Source organism: Monodelphis domestica, chromosome 6, assembly GCF_027887165.1.
Source record: "Monodelphis domestica isolate mMonDom1 chromosome 6, mMonDom1.pri, whole genome shotgun sequence".
Taxonomy (NCBI): Eukaryota; Metazoa; Chordata; class Mammalia; order Didelphimorphia; family Didelphidae; genus Monodelphis; species Monodelphis domestica.
The window spans coordinates 259,175,531-259,189,073 of record NC_077232.1 but is presented as its reverse complement, the minus strand read 5'-3'; the positions used below and the strand labels follow the sequence as shown (position 1 = coordinate 259,189,073).

Sequence of the window (13,543 nt, the reverse complement as noted above, 5' to 3'; positions counted from 1 at the left end):
GGAAAATGAGGGGATGCCCTTCAATTGGGGAAGGTTGAACAAATTGATGGAATACTATTGTGCTCAAAGGAATAATAAAGTGAATTCCATGGGAACTGGAACGACCTCCAGGAATTGATGCAGAGCAAAAGGAGCAGAACCAGGAGAACATTGTACATAGAGACTGATACACTGTGGCACAATTGAATGTAACTGACTTCTCTACTAGCAGCAATGCAATGATCCAGGATAATTCTGGGGTACTTATGAGAAAGAATGCTATCCACATTCAGAGGAAGAACTGTGGGAGTAGAAACACAGAAGAAAAACAGCTGCTTGATCACATGGGTCAGTGGAAACATTCCTCTGAAATTTTTTAACACTACAATGATTTTTAACCTTAAAAAAAAAAAGGCATAGAGTCTTAAAACCCACTCTCTGGTCAGCCAAGGCTAGGCAGTACTCACCTGCATGTTCATTTAGCTCTCGAAGTTTGGATTCATTGATATCTGTTGCTATGACTTTGGCTCCTTCTTTGGCAAAAGCCTAGACACAATATACAAATAATTTCCTTCATATTTCCTTTTCAGTTTTATTTCTTTAAGTCATCATCAAGTTCGTACTGATCTCCAGCTTGCTGCTGAATTACTTTTAAATGTGTGGAAGAAAAGAAAATAGTAATACTGTGTTCTGCATTTTAGTAACAAATCTGTAAGGAAACAACTTTTATTAATTTAACATTATTCTAAATATCCAAGTAGCATAGCCTGAGATGCAGAAACAGAGAGACAAAAAGCCTAGAACAGTACCTGGCACATAATAGGTACTTTAAAAATGTTGATTGAAAGGGCAGCTGGGTGGCTCACTGGATTGAGAGCCAGGTCTAGAGACAAGAGTTCCTGGGTTCAAATGTGGCCTCAGACACTTCCCAGCTGTGTGACCCTGAGCAAGTCACTTAACCTCCATTGCCTAGCCCTTACCATTCTTCTCCCTTAAAACCAATACACAGTATTGATTTCAAGACAGAAGGTGAGGATTTTAAAGAAATATTGATTGATTTATTGGTTAACTGAGACAAAGAAAGAGATATTTAAACTGGCATAGTTCCGCTATGACATGTCTCCCTACCCTAGGACAATTGGAGGTAATATTAATGTGAATATCCCAACAAGGAAAAGGTCACATGTTAAAGTACAGTTTGGAGTTAACAAAGTCATTTAATCCATGAAAACTCCTAGATTCAAGTCCATCAGTATCTAGAAATACTCATTGTTAGGTCTCTTCCATGATCACTTTGCACAAGATTGAAAGGGTCTTCTCTTCAGTGACCAATACTGAATTATCTTATAAATAGCACATTAACTAAATAAGAGTTAAGTTGGATTTACAGGGTTTTTTCTTGCAGATTTTAAAGAGAAAGATTGCAATTGATTGTAGGTGGGATAAAATTTCATTTTTAGTTAAACGAAAAACAGGTTATTAATATGTTTCCGCATGTGCAATGGGATATCCTTGTATGATAAGTGGCTCATTATCCTTCTTAGCTAACAAATATGGGTAATGGACTTTGGTTTTTTCCAGAGTGGTTACTCCCAATTATTATCAAAGCCTTTCGAAATCACTGATATCCTCAGTAAATAACTTAAAAGCTATTTTCCTTCTGAGCAGGTGACAAACAAGGGGAAAAATTCATAGAATAACCATCCCTTTAGAATTCAAAAGAACCTTATGGTTTTTATAAACATTAAACTCAACTAAAGGTGCATAGGATTACATTATATTATGATTATTATTTATTATGAATTATATGTAATTATCTGAGAACCACTATGGCAAAGTCAATTGTGGGCTACCTTTGGAGTAAGGAAGACGAGTTCAAGTCCTGTCTTGAACACCTATTTAGCTAGTTCCTTAATCTCTGAGAGTTCTGAGTCTGTAAATTACACATAAATTGTTTGCATCAGAGGAGGAAATTTTCACACCTAGAGCTCTCCCCAGTGATAAAATCATATCATCTGATCAGAGAGAGATACAGGGCAAAGACGATGTAAATTTGAATGCAGTGATGAATTTCATTTTCTCATAGACTTCTAGTCTCCTTCAACAAGAGACATGGTTTGAAATGAAGATGGAAAAATCTCTATCTGCAGTCAGGCCAGGAGATGGGGGGAGAACAAGTAGCATCTTTGATCTTTCCACCCCCAACATGATAAAATGGTGCTGGTTGGATTATCCACAGGGTTTGGGAAGATGGTGGTAAGCCAAGATCAGGCCATTTAACAATATGGGTTGATAATTACTGCTGGAAGAAGCACTTCCCTATCCTTCCCCTCCCTTTGGCATCCTAGGACAAAGCCACATTCACCCCTTGACTAGTTTACACACACTCCTGTTTGTCCTCAAAATGTCTTTAGAGGCCAGACTATTACTCTCATTTTACAGAGAAACTGAGGCAAAATAGTGGTGACTTTCCCAAAATAAAAATGAATCTGGCATATATATACATCAAAATATAACAACATATCTCCCAAGAATCAGAATGTTATTTGTTGTGTTTATCATACTGACTTAAAGGGAGCTATTGTTAAAGAATGGAAGGATGAAAAGTTTTCTTTTTTTTAGCTGGAAGAAAATAAATATTGATACCAAAACATAGGTAGTAGCTCATTTTATACTTGAGGAAAAAGAAGCGAGATTGAATGATTTACTCATGATCACCCAGGCAATTTTGACTTAAAATCACAGTAGACCACAAAAAAATATTATATTAGGAAAAATATATTACAGGGGCTATTCATTTTTCTAAGAACAATTATAATCACTTCAATAAATCACATAGTGATAGTAGATGTCTGACGTCCAAGGGACTAAATGATATTTTGCTGACTCTCTGTGACTGATTGGTACAGTGAAGTTTTATGGGATTGTGAGAGATAGGGCTATAACTTTTTAGTGGCATAATTGTGAGGTATTAGTTGGAACAGTTTTATTTATGTAGGGTATGGCTATGCCTGTAATTAGAGCTGTTAGGAGGAGTAAGATTCACTCCATTGAGTATAATATCAAATGATTGAAATTGATAAAAGATAGAAACATGTTTTGAAAGATGAATTCTGAGTAACGAGGGAAAATGTTTCTGAATTGATGAAGAGTAAACAGAACTATAAGGGTATATAATAGATATAATATATGATCTATTATTATATAGGGTATGATACAATGCTATGTAATATAAAATTAGATATGCATACCCATCTGTTATATGTATATATATATATATATGGAATCTCAATTATAATCAAATCCTTTACTAAAAGGCAGTGACCGATCTTGCTTGGTCTTATAAATAGCTGATGATACCAACTTCCCTCCTCCTGGTTGAAAGATGGAAGCTATGGATGTAAATATCAGAAGTGGTTATTTTAAGGTTTGGCTTTGCCCAACTCTTTAAGGAAAGGAAGGGGTCAAATAAGATATGGGGATATATTGGGAAATGACTGTTGAATAAGGAACAAAGGCATCAATAAAATAAAATTAAGACTGCTAAGTGGCATAGTGCATACTGTTGAACCTTGAGTCAGGAAGACCTGAGTTCAAATCTAACCTGAGACACTTATAGCAGGGTAACCCTAGGCAAGTTATTTAACCTGTTCCTCAGTTTTTTCATCTTTAAATGCAACTCAGTAAACATTTATTAAGCACCTACTATGTGCCAGAAACTGTGCAAAGTGTGCAGGATACTTAAAGAGGCAACAGATAGTCCTTGCCCTCAAGGAGATTGCAATTTAATGGGGAAGATAATATGCAACTAGATATATACAAAGCAAGCTATGTATGGAGAGGATAAATGGGAAATAAAAGAAGAAGAGCACTAGAATGAAGAGTGGGTAGTGGAAGGCTTCCCGTAGAAGGCGGTATTTTAGTTAGGACTTAAAGGAAGGTCAGTAATCAGAGCAGAGGAGGGAGAACATTCCAGGCACAGGACATAGCCAGAGAAATAGTCTGGACACTGGCCAGGAGGCCAAATGCCACTGTAACATGGGGATAATAATAAAACTTGTCGCCCAGAATTAGTGGGAGGATAAAATGAGATGATATTTTCAAACCTTAAAGTGTTATGTAAATGCTAGCTATTATCATCATTATTATTAAAAAGTAATCATGGCGGACAGCTAAGTGGTTCAGTGGACAAGAGAGCCAGACCTGGAGATGACAGGTCCTGGATTCAAGTCTGGTTTCAGACTAGTTGTATGACCCTGGTCAAGTCACTTAGCCCCACCTGCCTAGCCCTTACTGCTCTTCTGCCTTGGAACCAATACTTATTATCTATTCTAAGACAGAAGGTAAAGGTTAAAAAAAAAAGCAATCATGAAACTTACTAAAGCAGCTGCCCGACCAATTCCTTGGGCAGCAGCTGTCAGAACGATGACCTTTCCATCAAGTCGACCCATGGTGCTTTCTGCAGGATAATTTAGAGAATTTAAGCCACATTGAATGTAAAGGATGACTTCGTCAAGCTTTTAAACACTTACTCCAAAATGGAACAAATAATAAACAGCAGAGCTGAGATTCAGAGACTTGAGCTCTTCTTGCCAGAGGGAGCACACAAGTTCTGTTTTCCAGGCAGGCAGAGAGTCACTTGGGGGGCCTGACAAGGGTCCCGGGGCTAAAATGGGTCAGAGGGCAGGCATTTCCCTGCAGGTAAACCTCCTGTCCACCCACTGGACCATCTTTCACCTCACATAGCTATTGCTGCACAAATACCTGTCAGATCGAATTGCACTGCCTCTTCTTTGAACTGAGGTTCCCATCCTCCCTCCAATTTTCCCTATTAGTGTGTGCATTGTTTCCTGTAACAATTGCTGGTGGGAGGTAATGGTAGCATTATTGAACAATATGCAACAGAGGGCTGAGCATGGGCAGTAGCGATGGTTGGATAGTGTCATGGAAGCAATGAACATATGAGCTTGGACAGACTTTGGGAGATATTGGAGGAGAGAAGAGTCTGGAAGCTTTGCATACTTCAGCCATTTTTTAGATATTTTACCTTTCATCTATTTATGGATTTATAAATTTCTTTTATAAAAAAGTTTACCTTTAAAAATATGAATCCTTTCTTTTGGAAAAATTGAGCAGAACCAGAATTGCTATATCCCTGTACACCATTAAACAAATTTCATTAAACACAAAGGGGGGAAAAAAGGTCCATGGTCCAACTAGTCACTCTCTTCCTTTCCCTAATCCTGGGATATCAATAATGGACTTGCAAAGTTCATAGGACACTAAGAACAATCCAGTTAGATTTCGGCCATAACTTAGGGCTAGAAGCATTAAAATGCTGCTGGTGTATACTAAACCTTTGCTCTAAAAGGAAAGAGAACAGAGGTGTTCTGGAGATTATTCCGTTTTCAGCTTGAGCATGAAAATCTGCAAATCCTGCAAATCAGAGCTCAATTTACTTTTTGTTTGTTGTTCATTACCTAGACTTAAGAAAATAGTGGAGAAAAATGTTAATATGCAGATTAAACCTAAGTGTGTTTCAGATGTAGAACTGGTCTGTGAAGAGCAAATGAAGAACAACTATCACACAAATAAATAAATGTGAGCTAAGTCTGACACAAGCCAGACGTCTTGGCTCTGTGTGTTGGGGGGCCTTCATGGGTAAACTGGGATCCTCACCAACTCTAAACCTACGATCTTCTGAAAGGCAGTTAAGAAAATAATTTAATCATTAGATAACTGTGCTGTTATATTCCTAGGAACTCTGATCCAGGGATTTTTCCTCTCTTGTGTTATGGACCCTTTCCTGGAATGATCCTAAATGCATTCAATAAAACACAAAGGATTATAAAGTAAGGTGGTTATGATGAAAGATAACTGTAAAAATATTTTAAACACAAGTTCACAGATGCCCAGGGTCAGAACCCCAGTTTCCCAACTGAACTTGGGACCCTGCTTTGCACCTCCCAGCTCTTCCCTTAACAACCTTGTTTTATGAAACCCCAACTTGAGCCTTGTCTCTAATAATGTGTCTTCAAGAAACCCCCTGAACGACTCTGGTCCCAGACTGAACAATAAACCCTCAAGCACTCCTGGATCATCCTAGACAGATATGATCAAATCTTAAGTAAGCCTTTTGTTTTCTTAGTTTCTCCTATTACATCTAGGTAGCTCCCTAGCTTCTGGCTACTTTCTCTTTTCCAAGCTTTTATGTAACCAGTCAATGGTCCTTCCTTTCATATACTCCCTAAAGTACACACACACACACACACACACACACACACACTTTTTAGTTCAATGGAAATTCCCAATCTTGGTGTCTTTCCCAAGATGGTGGTGGAGTGGTTCTGTGTGGTGACTACAATCATCATCTCCCTTGTTCTGATTGAAGAAATGCTCTAATAAAACTATGAGAGTTATTTTTTCGGGTGGACATCCTATAGAGATATTGTTGAAGGAAGGGAGGGAGGGATGGGGGGAGAGAGAAGGGGAGGGAACAAGCATTTATTTATTTATTTATTTGTTTGTTTTTTAAGCCCTCACCTTCAGTCTTGGATTCCATACTGTGTATTGGCTCCAAGGCAGAAGAGTGGTAAGGGCTAGGCAATGGGGGTCAAGTGCCTTGCCCAGGGTCACACAGCTGGGACGTGTCTGAGGCCAGATTTGAACCCAGGACCTCCTATCTCTGGGCCTGATTCTCAATCCACTGAGCCACCCAGCTACCCCCAGAACAAGCATTTATTAAGGGCTTCTTATGTATCAGGCACTATGTCTGTGCTAAGCTTAGCTTTACAAATGTTATCTCATTGGATCCTCACAGCCATGGAATTAAGTACTATTATCATTCCCATTTTACAGTTGAGGAAATTGAAGCTGACCAAGGTCAAGTGACTTGCCTAGAGTCACACAGATAATAGTAACAATGATAACATTTTCATAGCACTTACTTTGTGCCAGACATTGACCTAACGTATTTTATAATTATCCTTTCATTTGATCCTTACAAATCCACTTCCTGGGACTATTGTTATTATATTATATGTAAATATTATTATAATATATTGAACTCCTGACTTTGGTCTTCCTGGATCCACTCCTACTACCTGGCTGCCTCTCTGTGCCTGAATTGATGTCTAAACTCCGGAGCATACTCCTAGTGTGGCTGTAGAAAAATAACTTGTATATGATATCACATCCTCGGAGCTACCTCCTCCAAAGGATTGTCGATTAGCCCCTCATCCCCATCCAAAAGTAAAAATCCTGAAAGGCGGCAGCCCACCCTCCCCCACAGGGTGCCTGCTCTTGTGTCCTGAGCTTTTCTACCAAAGGCCACTTAAAATGCCAACAATAAAGGGCCCCTTCTTGGAGGGACAGCTCTGCCGCTCCCAGGCTGGGAAGATAATGGAAGATAACCTGCTTTAGGGTGTGCAAACAAGGCATAAGCATGTGAAGGTCCTTATTTCGAGAGGGTGGAGAGGAATAAGGACGTTTCCTGGGAGAGAGCATTTGAGTTGAGCTTTAATGGATGAGTAGGAATTTAACAGGTTGGGGAAGGAGGGTTAAAGATTAAGAAGAAACACTGGGGGAAGATAGCTCGCTAGCTCTGTGGATTGAGAGCCAGGTCTGGAGATAGGAGGTCCTGGGGTCAAATCTGGACTCAGATACCCTCAGCAAGTCCCTTATCTAACCCTTATCACTCTTCTGCCTTGGAACTGTCAGCCTGGAAAAATACAGAACAACCAAGGTAGTTAATGGATACGTTTTCAATCAAGGCAAGGAAGACCGTGCTCTTCTGGCCACCACAGAGAGTCATACACACACCACACAGAACAAAGCTCTGGGACTCTGGGAACACTGTCTCTAGGAATAATACCAGGAATGGGAATTTCCAATGAACTAAAGAACTTGGGGTCTTCTATATATTTTAGGGAGCATGGGAAAGGAAGGACAACTGATTGGCTTACAAGGAGGCTGGAGAAAGAGAATTACCTGGGAGAGCAGTTTGGATATAATAAGAAAAATTAAGAATTTAAAAAGGGTACTTAAGGTTTGATAATATCCAATAATCCCATCTAGGGTGATCGAGGGGTGCTTGAGGGTTTCATAAAACAAAGTTGAAAGAACCAATACACAGTACTGATTCTAAGATGGAAAGTAAAGTTTTTTTAAAAAAAAGAAAGATCAGATTAGAAGGAGGTAACAGTTTGTGGGAGAAGTTGTTAAGTTTGGTTTGGGGAATATTAAGTCTGAGACATCATGGCATCTGTAGGTGATGGGATAGGGGTCTGGAGTTTAGAAGACAGATCAGAGTCAGGGTAGCTAGATGGCACAGCAGATAGAGCATAAGACCTGGTGTCAGGAAGACCTGAATTTAAATCTGACCCTCAGCAACTCACTTAATCCTGCATGTCTCAGTTTCCTCATTTGCAAAATAAGCTGCAGAAGGAAATGGCAAGCCACTCCAGTATCTCTGCCAAGAAAACCTCAAATGGGATCATGAAGAGTTGGACAGAACTGAAAATGACTGAACAATAACAATAGAGTTGGAGATAGAGATTGGAGAAATTACTGGCATAAAACTACTATTTTATTTTTAGAGCAGCTCTTTTCATAGGGAAAAAAAGTTGGAAACTGAGGGGGTGTCCATCAATTGGGGAATGGCTGAACAAATTATAGTATATATCAGTGATAGAATACTTTTGTGCTATAGGAAATGATAAGCAAGATGATTTCAGAAAAAGCTGGAAAAATCTACAGGAACTGGTGCTGAGCAAAATAAGCAGGACTGGGAAAATATTATACACAGTAACAGCAATACTGTATGATGATTAACTGTGAAAACTTGGCTACACTCAGCAATGCACTGATCAGGAACAATCCTGAAAGACTTATGAAAGGGGATGCTATCCACATCCAGAGAAAGAACTGGTGGAGTCATTTTTCACAACAGTGTATTTTCTGGTTTTATTTTGGAGGTTTTGGTTATGTTTGACTATTCACTTACAACAATGACTAATATGGAAGTGTGCTTTGCACATTAAAAACAGATGGAATTTGAACCAAAAAAAAAAAACCAACAACCCTACTATTTTAGAGATGAAATAATGGGAATAAGTGAGATTACTGATGGAGAGTAGACAGAGATAAGAGAAATGAGAAGGTAAGAGAACAAGGAATTATTGGAAAAGAGAGAGAAGCAGTTAGAGGAGTGTAAGAATCAAGATGAAGTGATCTTGGTGGAGCTAATACTCAGTGGAATAGAAGCCTATAGAATTGTTCTCAATATAATATGTTCCTGAGAGATGTAAGGAGGATGTTTATTGAAGGGAAAGGGTCAAGGAAACTTGGGAATTAGAAAATCATTGTTAATGCAATGATCCAGGACAATTCTGAGTGACTTAGGAAAAAGAACACTATCCATATCCAGAGAAAGAACTGTGGGAGCAGAAACGCAGAAGAAAAACAACTGCTTGATTACATGGGTTGAGGGGATATGGTTGGGGATGTAGACGCTAAACGATAATCCTAATGCAAACATCAACAACATGGAAATAGGTTCTGATCAAGGGCACATTTAAAACCCAGTGGAATTGTGCCTCAGCTACGGGAGGAGTGTGCATAGATTTTAAAATTAATATCCAAATACTCCAAGAATTACATTTAATAAGATTTTTTAATAATTCCTTAAAGGAAAATAAGAGACTAGAGAAACAGAGAGAGCTCACCCAGCCTCCCACGTGGGAAAAAAAAAAAGACCAAGGGAGGAGTTACAAAAACTTATATACAATAATGTAAGAGCAAACATAAACAGAAATGGAAAAGGAATTTTGGGATGAGAAAAGAATTCTGGGAGATAGAGTCCAAATGTTTCTAATTATACAGGTGGGAGTAGGGGAGGGAAAGAACATGAATCATGGAAAAATATTCTAAATTAATTAAACAAATAAAAATTTAAAGAATAAAACTATTATTGATCTTTGAGGAAATCATTTTGGGGGAAGTGATAAAAATAGAAGCCATGTCTACAGGGGTTGAAGAGTTAATTAGTGACTGATAGAGAAGCAGAGGCATTGGCTGTTTAATGGAATGGAGGACAGATAATTCATTCAATCAGTTTATCCATTAAGGTGAAGAGGGATATGGGATGGGAGCTAGGTGGGAATATAAGGGGCCAGGAAGACATCTTAAAGATTAGACATATTTAATCATCTTTTTAAGTAGATGGGAGGTGGCCAGTGGAGGGATAAGAGGATGAATAAGATGAGAAAAGAGATGATTACTGGAGCCAAGCCTCTGCTAACACTTGGGCACTGTTCAGTGCAATGGTTTCTGATTATTTTAGTTAATAAGAAATAACTCTTTAAAAAAAAAAGAAGTGAGAATGGATGGCTGAGACTGTCTAGAATAGAGTCCCATGTTCCTATGATAATAATAATAATCTATGAGATAGAGTAGCAAGTTCCTGTAATAATAATAATAATATATAAGGGAAGATAAAGCCCAGTATGAATGGATGGTTTTGATAAATGCTAAAAATGACTTAAAGGAGCAGGGAGAGAGGCTTTAAATAAAACATTTTGGAAGCAAGGGAAAAATGAGTTCAGGTTTCCAATTTCTTCCTATCTGGAAAAGAGCTGCTATGAATATTTTTGCACAAATGGGCCCTTTTCTTATTTTTATTTTATTTCTTTGAGATAGAGGTCTCTTAGTGACATCATTGGTTAAGTTTGGTAGCATGCTGTGCACAGTTCTAAATTGCTTTACAGAATGGCTAAGCCAGTTCATAGTTCCACCAACTGTCCATGCATGTATTTAATAGTACTGAGAATACCTTCATTTTTCCTCTTTTGTCAATTTTGTTGGTCTTTCTGACATTCCAATTGAAACCTCAAAGTGGCTTCATTTCTTTAATTACTAGTGATTTAGAGTATTTTCTTGTGATTGTTGATTGCTTGGAATTCTTCCTTTGAGAACTATCTGTCCATGTCAGTTGACCACTGATCTATTAGGGAAATGACTCAGTCAAAATTTGATGCAAAGATTTTTTTCCCCTGATTACTCATTTTCCTTATAATTTTATTACATTACATTTGCTTATGTAAAATCTTCTTTAATTTTATATAATCAAAATTGGCCATTTTATCTTGTATGATCCTCTCTGTGATGTATTAGGCATGACCTCTTCCCTTATCAATAAATGTGAAACATTAAAGAAAGAACAACCTTTTCTTGAGTTGGAAAGGGAAGAAGAGAGTGATTAATTAAGCCACAAGAAGTAGAAGGAGCTCTTTTCTCAGTCCCTCAGACTTCTCAATGATGCAGGACCCCAGATCACCTGGAAATGTGGGCTGTATTTGGGGCCTTGAAGAGTGCAGACTAACTTTGGCTCATTAGTTGTTTGGGGAATGGGACAAGAAGCCAATACGTTGATGCAGTAAATGTTTGGCTGTTTATGCAACATGATCGTGCAGTGGGGGAAATCTGCTCCATAGTCCAAGAGAAAACATAAAAGTTACTTTGCTTGAGTCTAGAAACTTAGAGATTGAATCCAGTATTATATTTCCCCATCTAGCCCAAAGCCTAATTAACTCTAAAAGAGACAAAAAGTAAAACAAACTTACCTCTTAATCTTTTAATTACTTTCCCCGCACAAATTTCCAGATGAGCGCAACTTAGATTGGGAAAGCTCTCACCCAGAAGTCTCTGGGCTCAGTTACAAACCTAAAACCTTTGCTCCCGAGAAAAAAAACAAACTGGCCTCCAAAGTGCATATTGGGATTTGTAGTTTGAATTTCTTTTTCCTAAAAAAAAAAAAATGGAGTCTCAAGATCTTAAAACTTGCTTGAGTGCTGCCATCTAGTGTAGCCCAGAAAGTAGGAGAAAGGGTCATCTGTAAATTAGTTCTTGGACAGTGGCTCATCCTAACGGGTGGATCAAATGCTTCTTTTTATATAAGCATGCCCATCTTTGGGGGTTAATATATAATTATTATTTTTATATATAATATATAACAAAATAGAAATAATAAATAATAAAAATATTTAAAATAATAGTAAATAATGAAACAATATATTCTAGTAGTTCATCAAGATAGTTTCGTCCTCTTTATGCCCCCTTTTCCATTAGAAATTCTTATTTGAAAAAAAGAATTGTAGCAGTACTGGCGCTTCTGTTCCAAATGTGAGTGTGGCGCCCCCAGACTAAAGGTACTTGTGGCTGTCTCTGTATACAAGGCTGGGTCGGTGCCTTGGTGTGAGGTTAGTGTCAGAGCAAGAGAGAGGTCCCACGATTGGAGAGAAGATAGTGTTGGTTCTGGGTTGGACTGAATGGTGGATTAAATCCATGGTTTAATTAAGGCCAATTAATAGGAATTCTGTTCTGTATGTGGAGGAAGAATTAGCTCCTTCTGTAGACTTCAATGCACAAAAAATGCATCCTTTGTTACCTGATCGCAGGAGTCTTGGGTGGTTGTTATTGTAAAAATGAACTCCAGCCCCTGCAAACGTCACAATGAAGATTTCTCCTGTTGATTTTATGCCTACGTGGACTTTATTCAAATCAATATACAGTGAATAGTTTTTTTTAGATGAGCAAAATCTAGGCAATATTGCATAAATGACTAAAATCTCAAATGACTGAGGTAGCTAGTAGAGTGGTCAGGAATTTAGGGTTAGGGTTAAAATTTGGCTTCAGACATTTCTTAGCAGTCTGACCCTGGCTAAGTCACCTCACCTCTGTTTGCTTCAGTTTCCTCATCTATAAAACGGGGAAACTGATATCTCCAACTCCCAGGGTCAAAGCACTTAGCCCAGGGCTTGACACATAGTAGGAGTCATATAAATGACAGTCATTAAAAAAAACAACCCTTACTTTCTTTTTTGTGCTTTTAATTTTCATTATTAGCATTTTCTCAATCATTTTTCTTTTCTTTTTTAATTTGGAAAATTTTATTTAATTGATTTAGAATATTTTTCCATAGTTACAAGATTCATGTTCTTTCCCTCCCCCTCTCCCATAACTGACATGCAATTCCACTGGGCAAAACCCCCTCACTTTCTGTCTTATTAACAAGATAGAAGGGCAAGGGGCTAGGTGAGTGGAATTAAAATGACCTGCCCAGGGTCATACAACTAGGACATGTCTGAGGCCACATTTGAATCCAGGTCCTCTTGACTCCAGGCCTGGTGCTCTATCCACTGTGTCAACTAGCTGCCCCAATGATAGCTATTATTTTATCCTCAACAAAGTGAGAAAACCCTAAAACAATCTTTAGTATATTTGAAAGTTGGAAAGCATCTCAGTTATCCTCTGGTCCAATGATTCTCAATGTTTTTTATTCAGCAAATCTCTTTCAAAAATTAAAGTGTTATGAATTTAATATACTACTTGTAATATTCTTTCAGATTTATTCATTAAAGGCTTATAATTACTACAATGGTCATTTATCTCCCAGTTCCAAGTTTACATGTATATTATATTATCATAAACCACAAGGTTCTACTGTACCTATAATTATGAAAGCTCTTAATGAATGTAAAATTACAATTATAAAATCATTATGAAT

The 13,543-nt window shown here is 37.9% G+C and overlaps 1 protein-coding gene across 3 annotated transcripts in view; it reads right to left on the bottom strand.

Annotated features, from left to right (window-relative positions):
- The window catches only part of BDH2 (3-hydroxybutyrate dehydrogenase 2), a 43,515-nt gene extending 31,769 nt beyond the window's left edge, over positions 1-11,746 (bottom strand). For 2 of the 3 annotated variants that reach the window (XR_008912996.1, XM_007495865.2), the window contains exons 1-3: positions 11,601-11,746; positions 4,359-4,438; positions 447-525 (exon numbers count right to left, since the gene is read on the bottom strand). Coding sequence is in view for 2 of the 3 variants with exons in the window: in XM_007495865.2 (XP_007495927.1) it covers positions 447-525; positions 4,359-4,430 (151 nt within the window). In the remaining variant the exon portion in view is untranslated. The remainder of the gene's footprint in view (positions 1-446; positions 526-4,358; positions 4,439-11,600) is intronic. The other variant, XM_007495864.2, reaches the window with a different exon arrangement.
- Between the last annotated feature and the right edge of the window lie 1,797 nt (positions 11,747-13,543).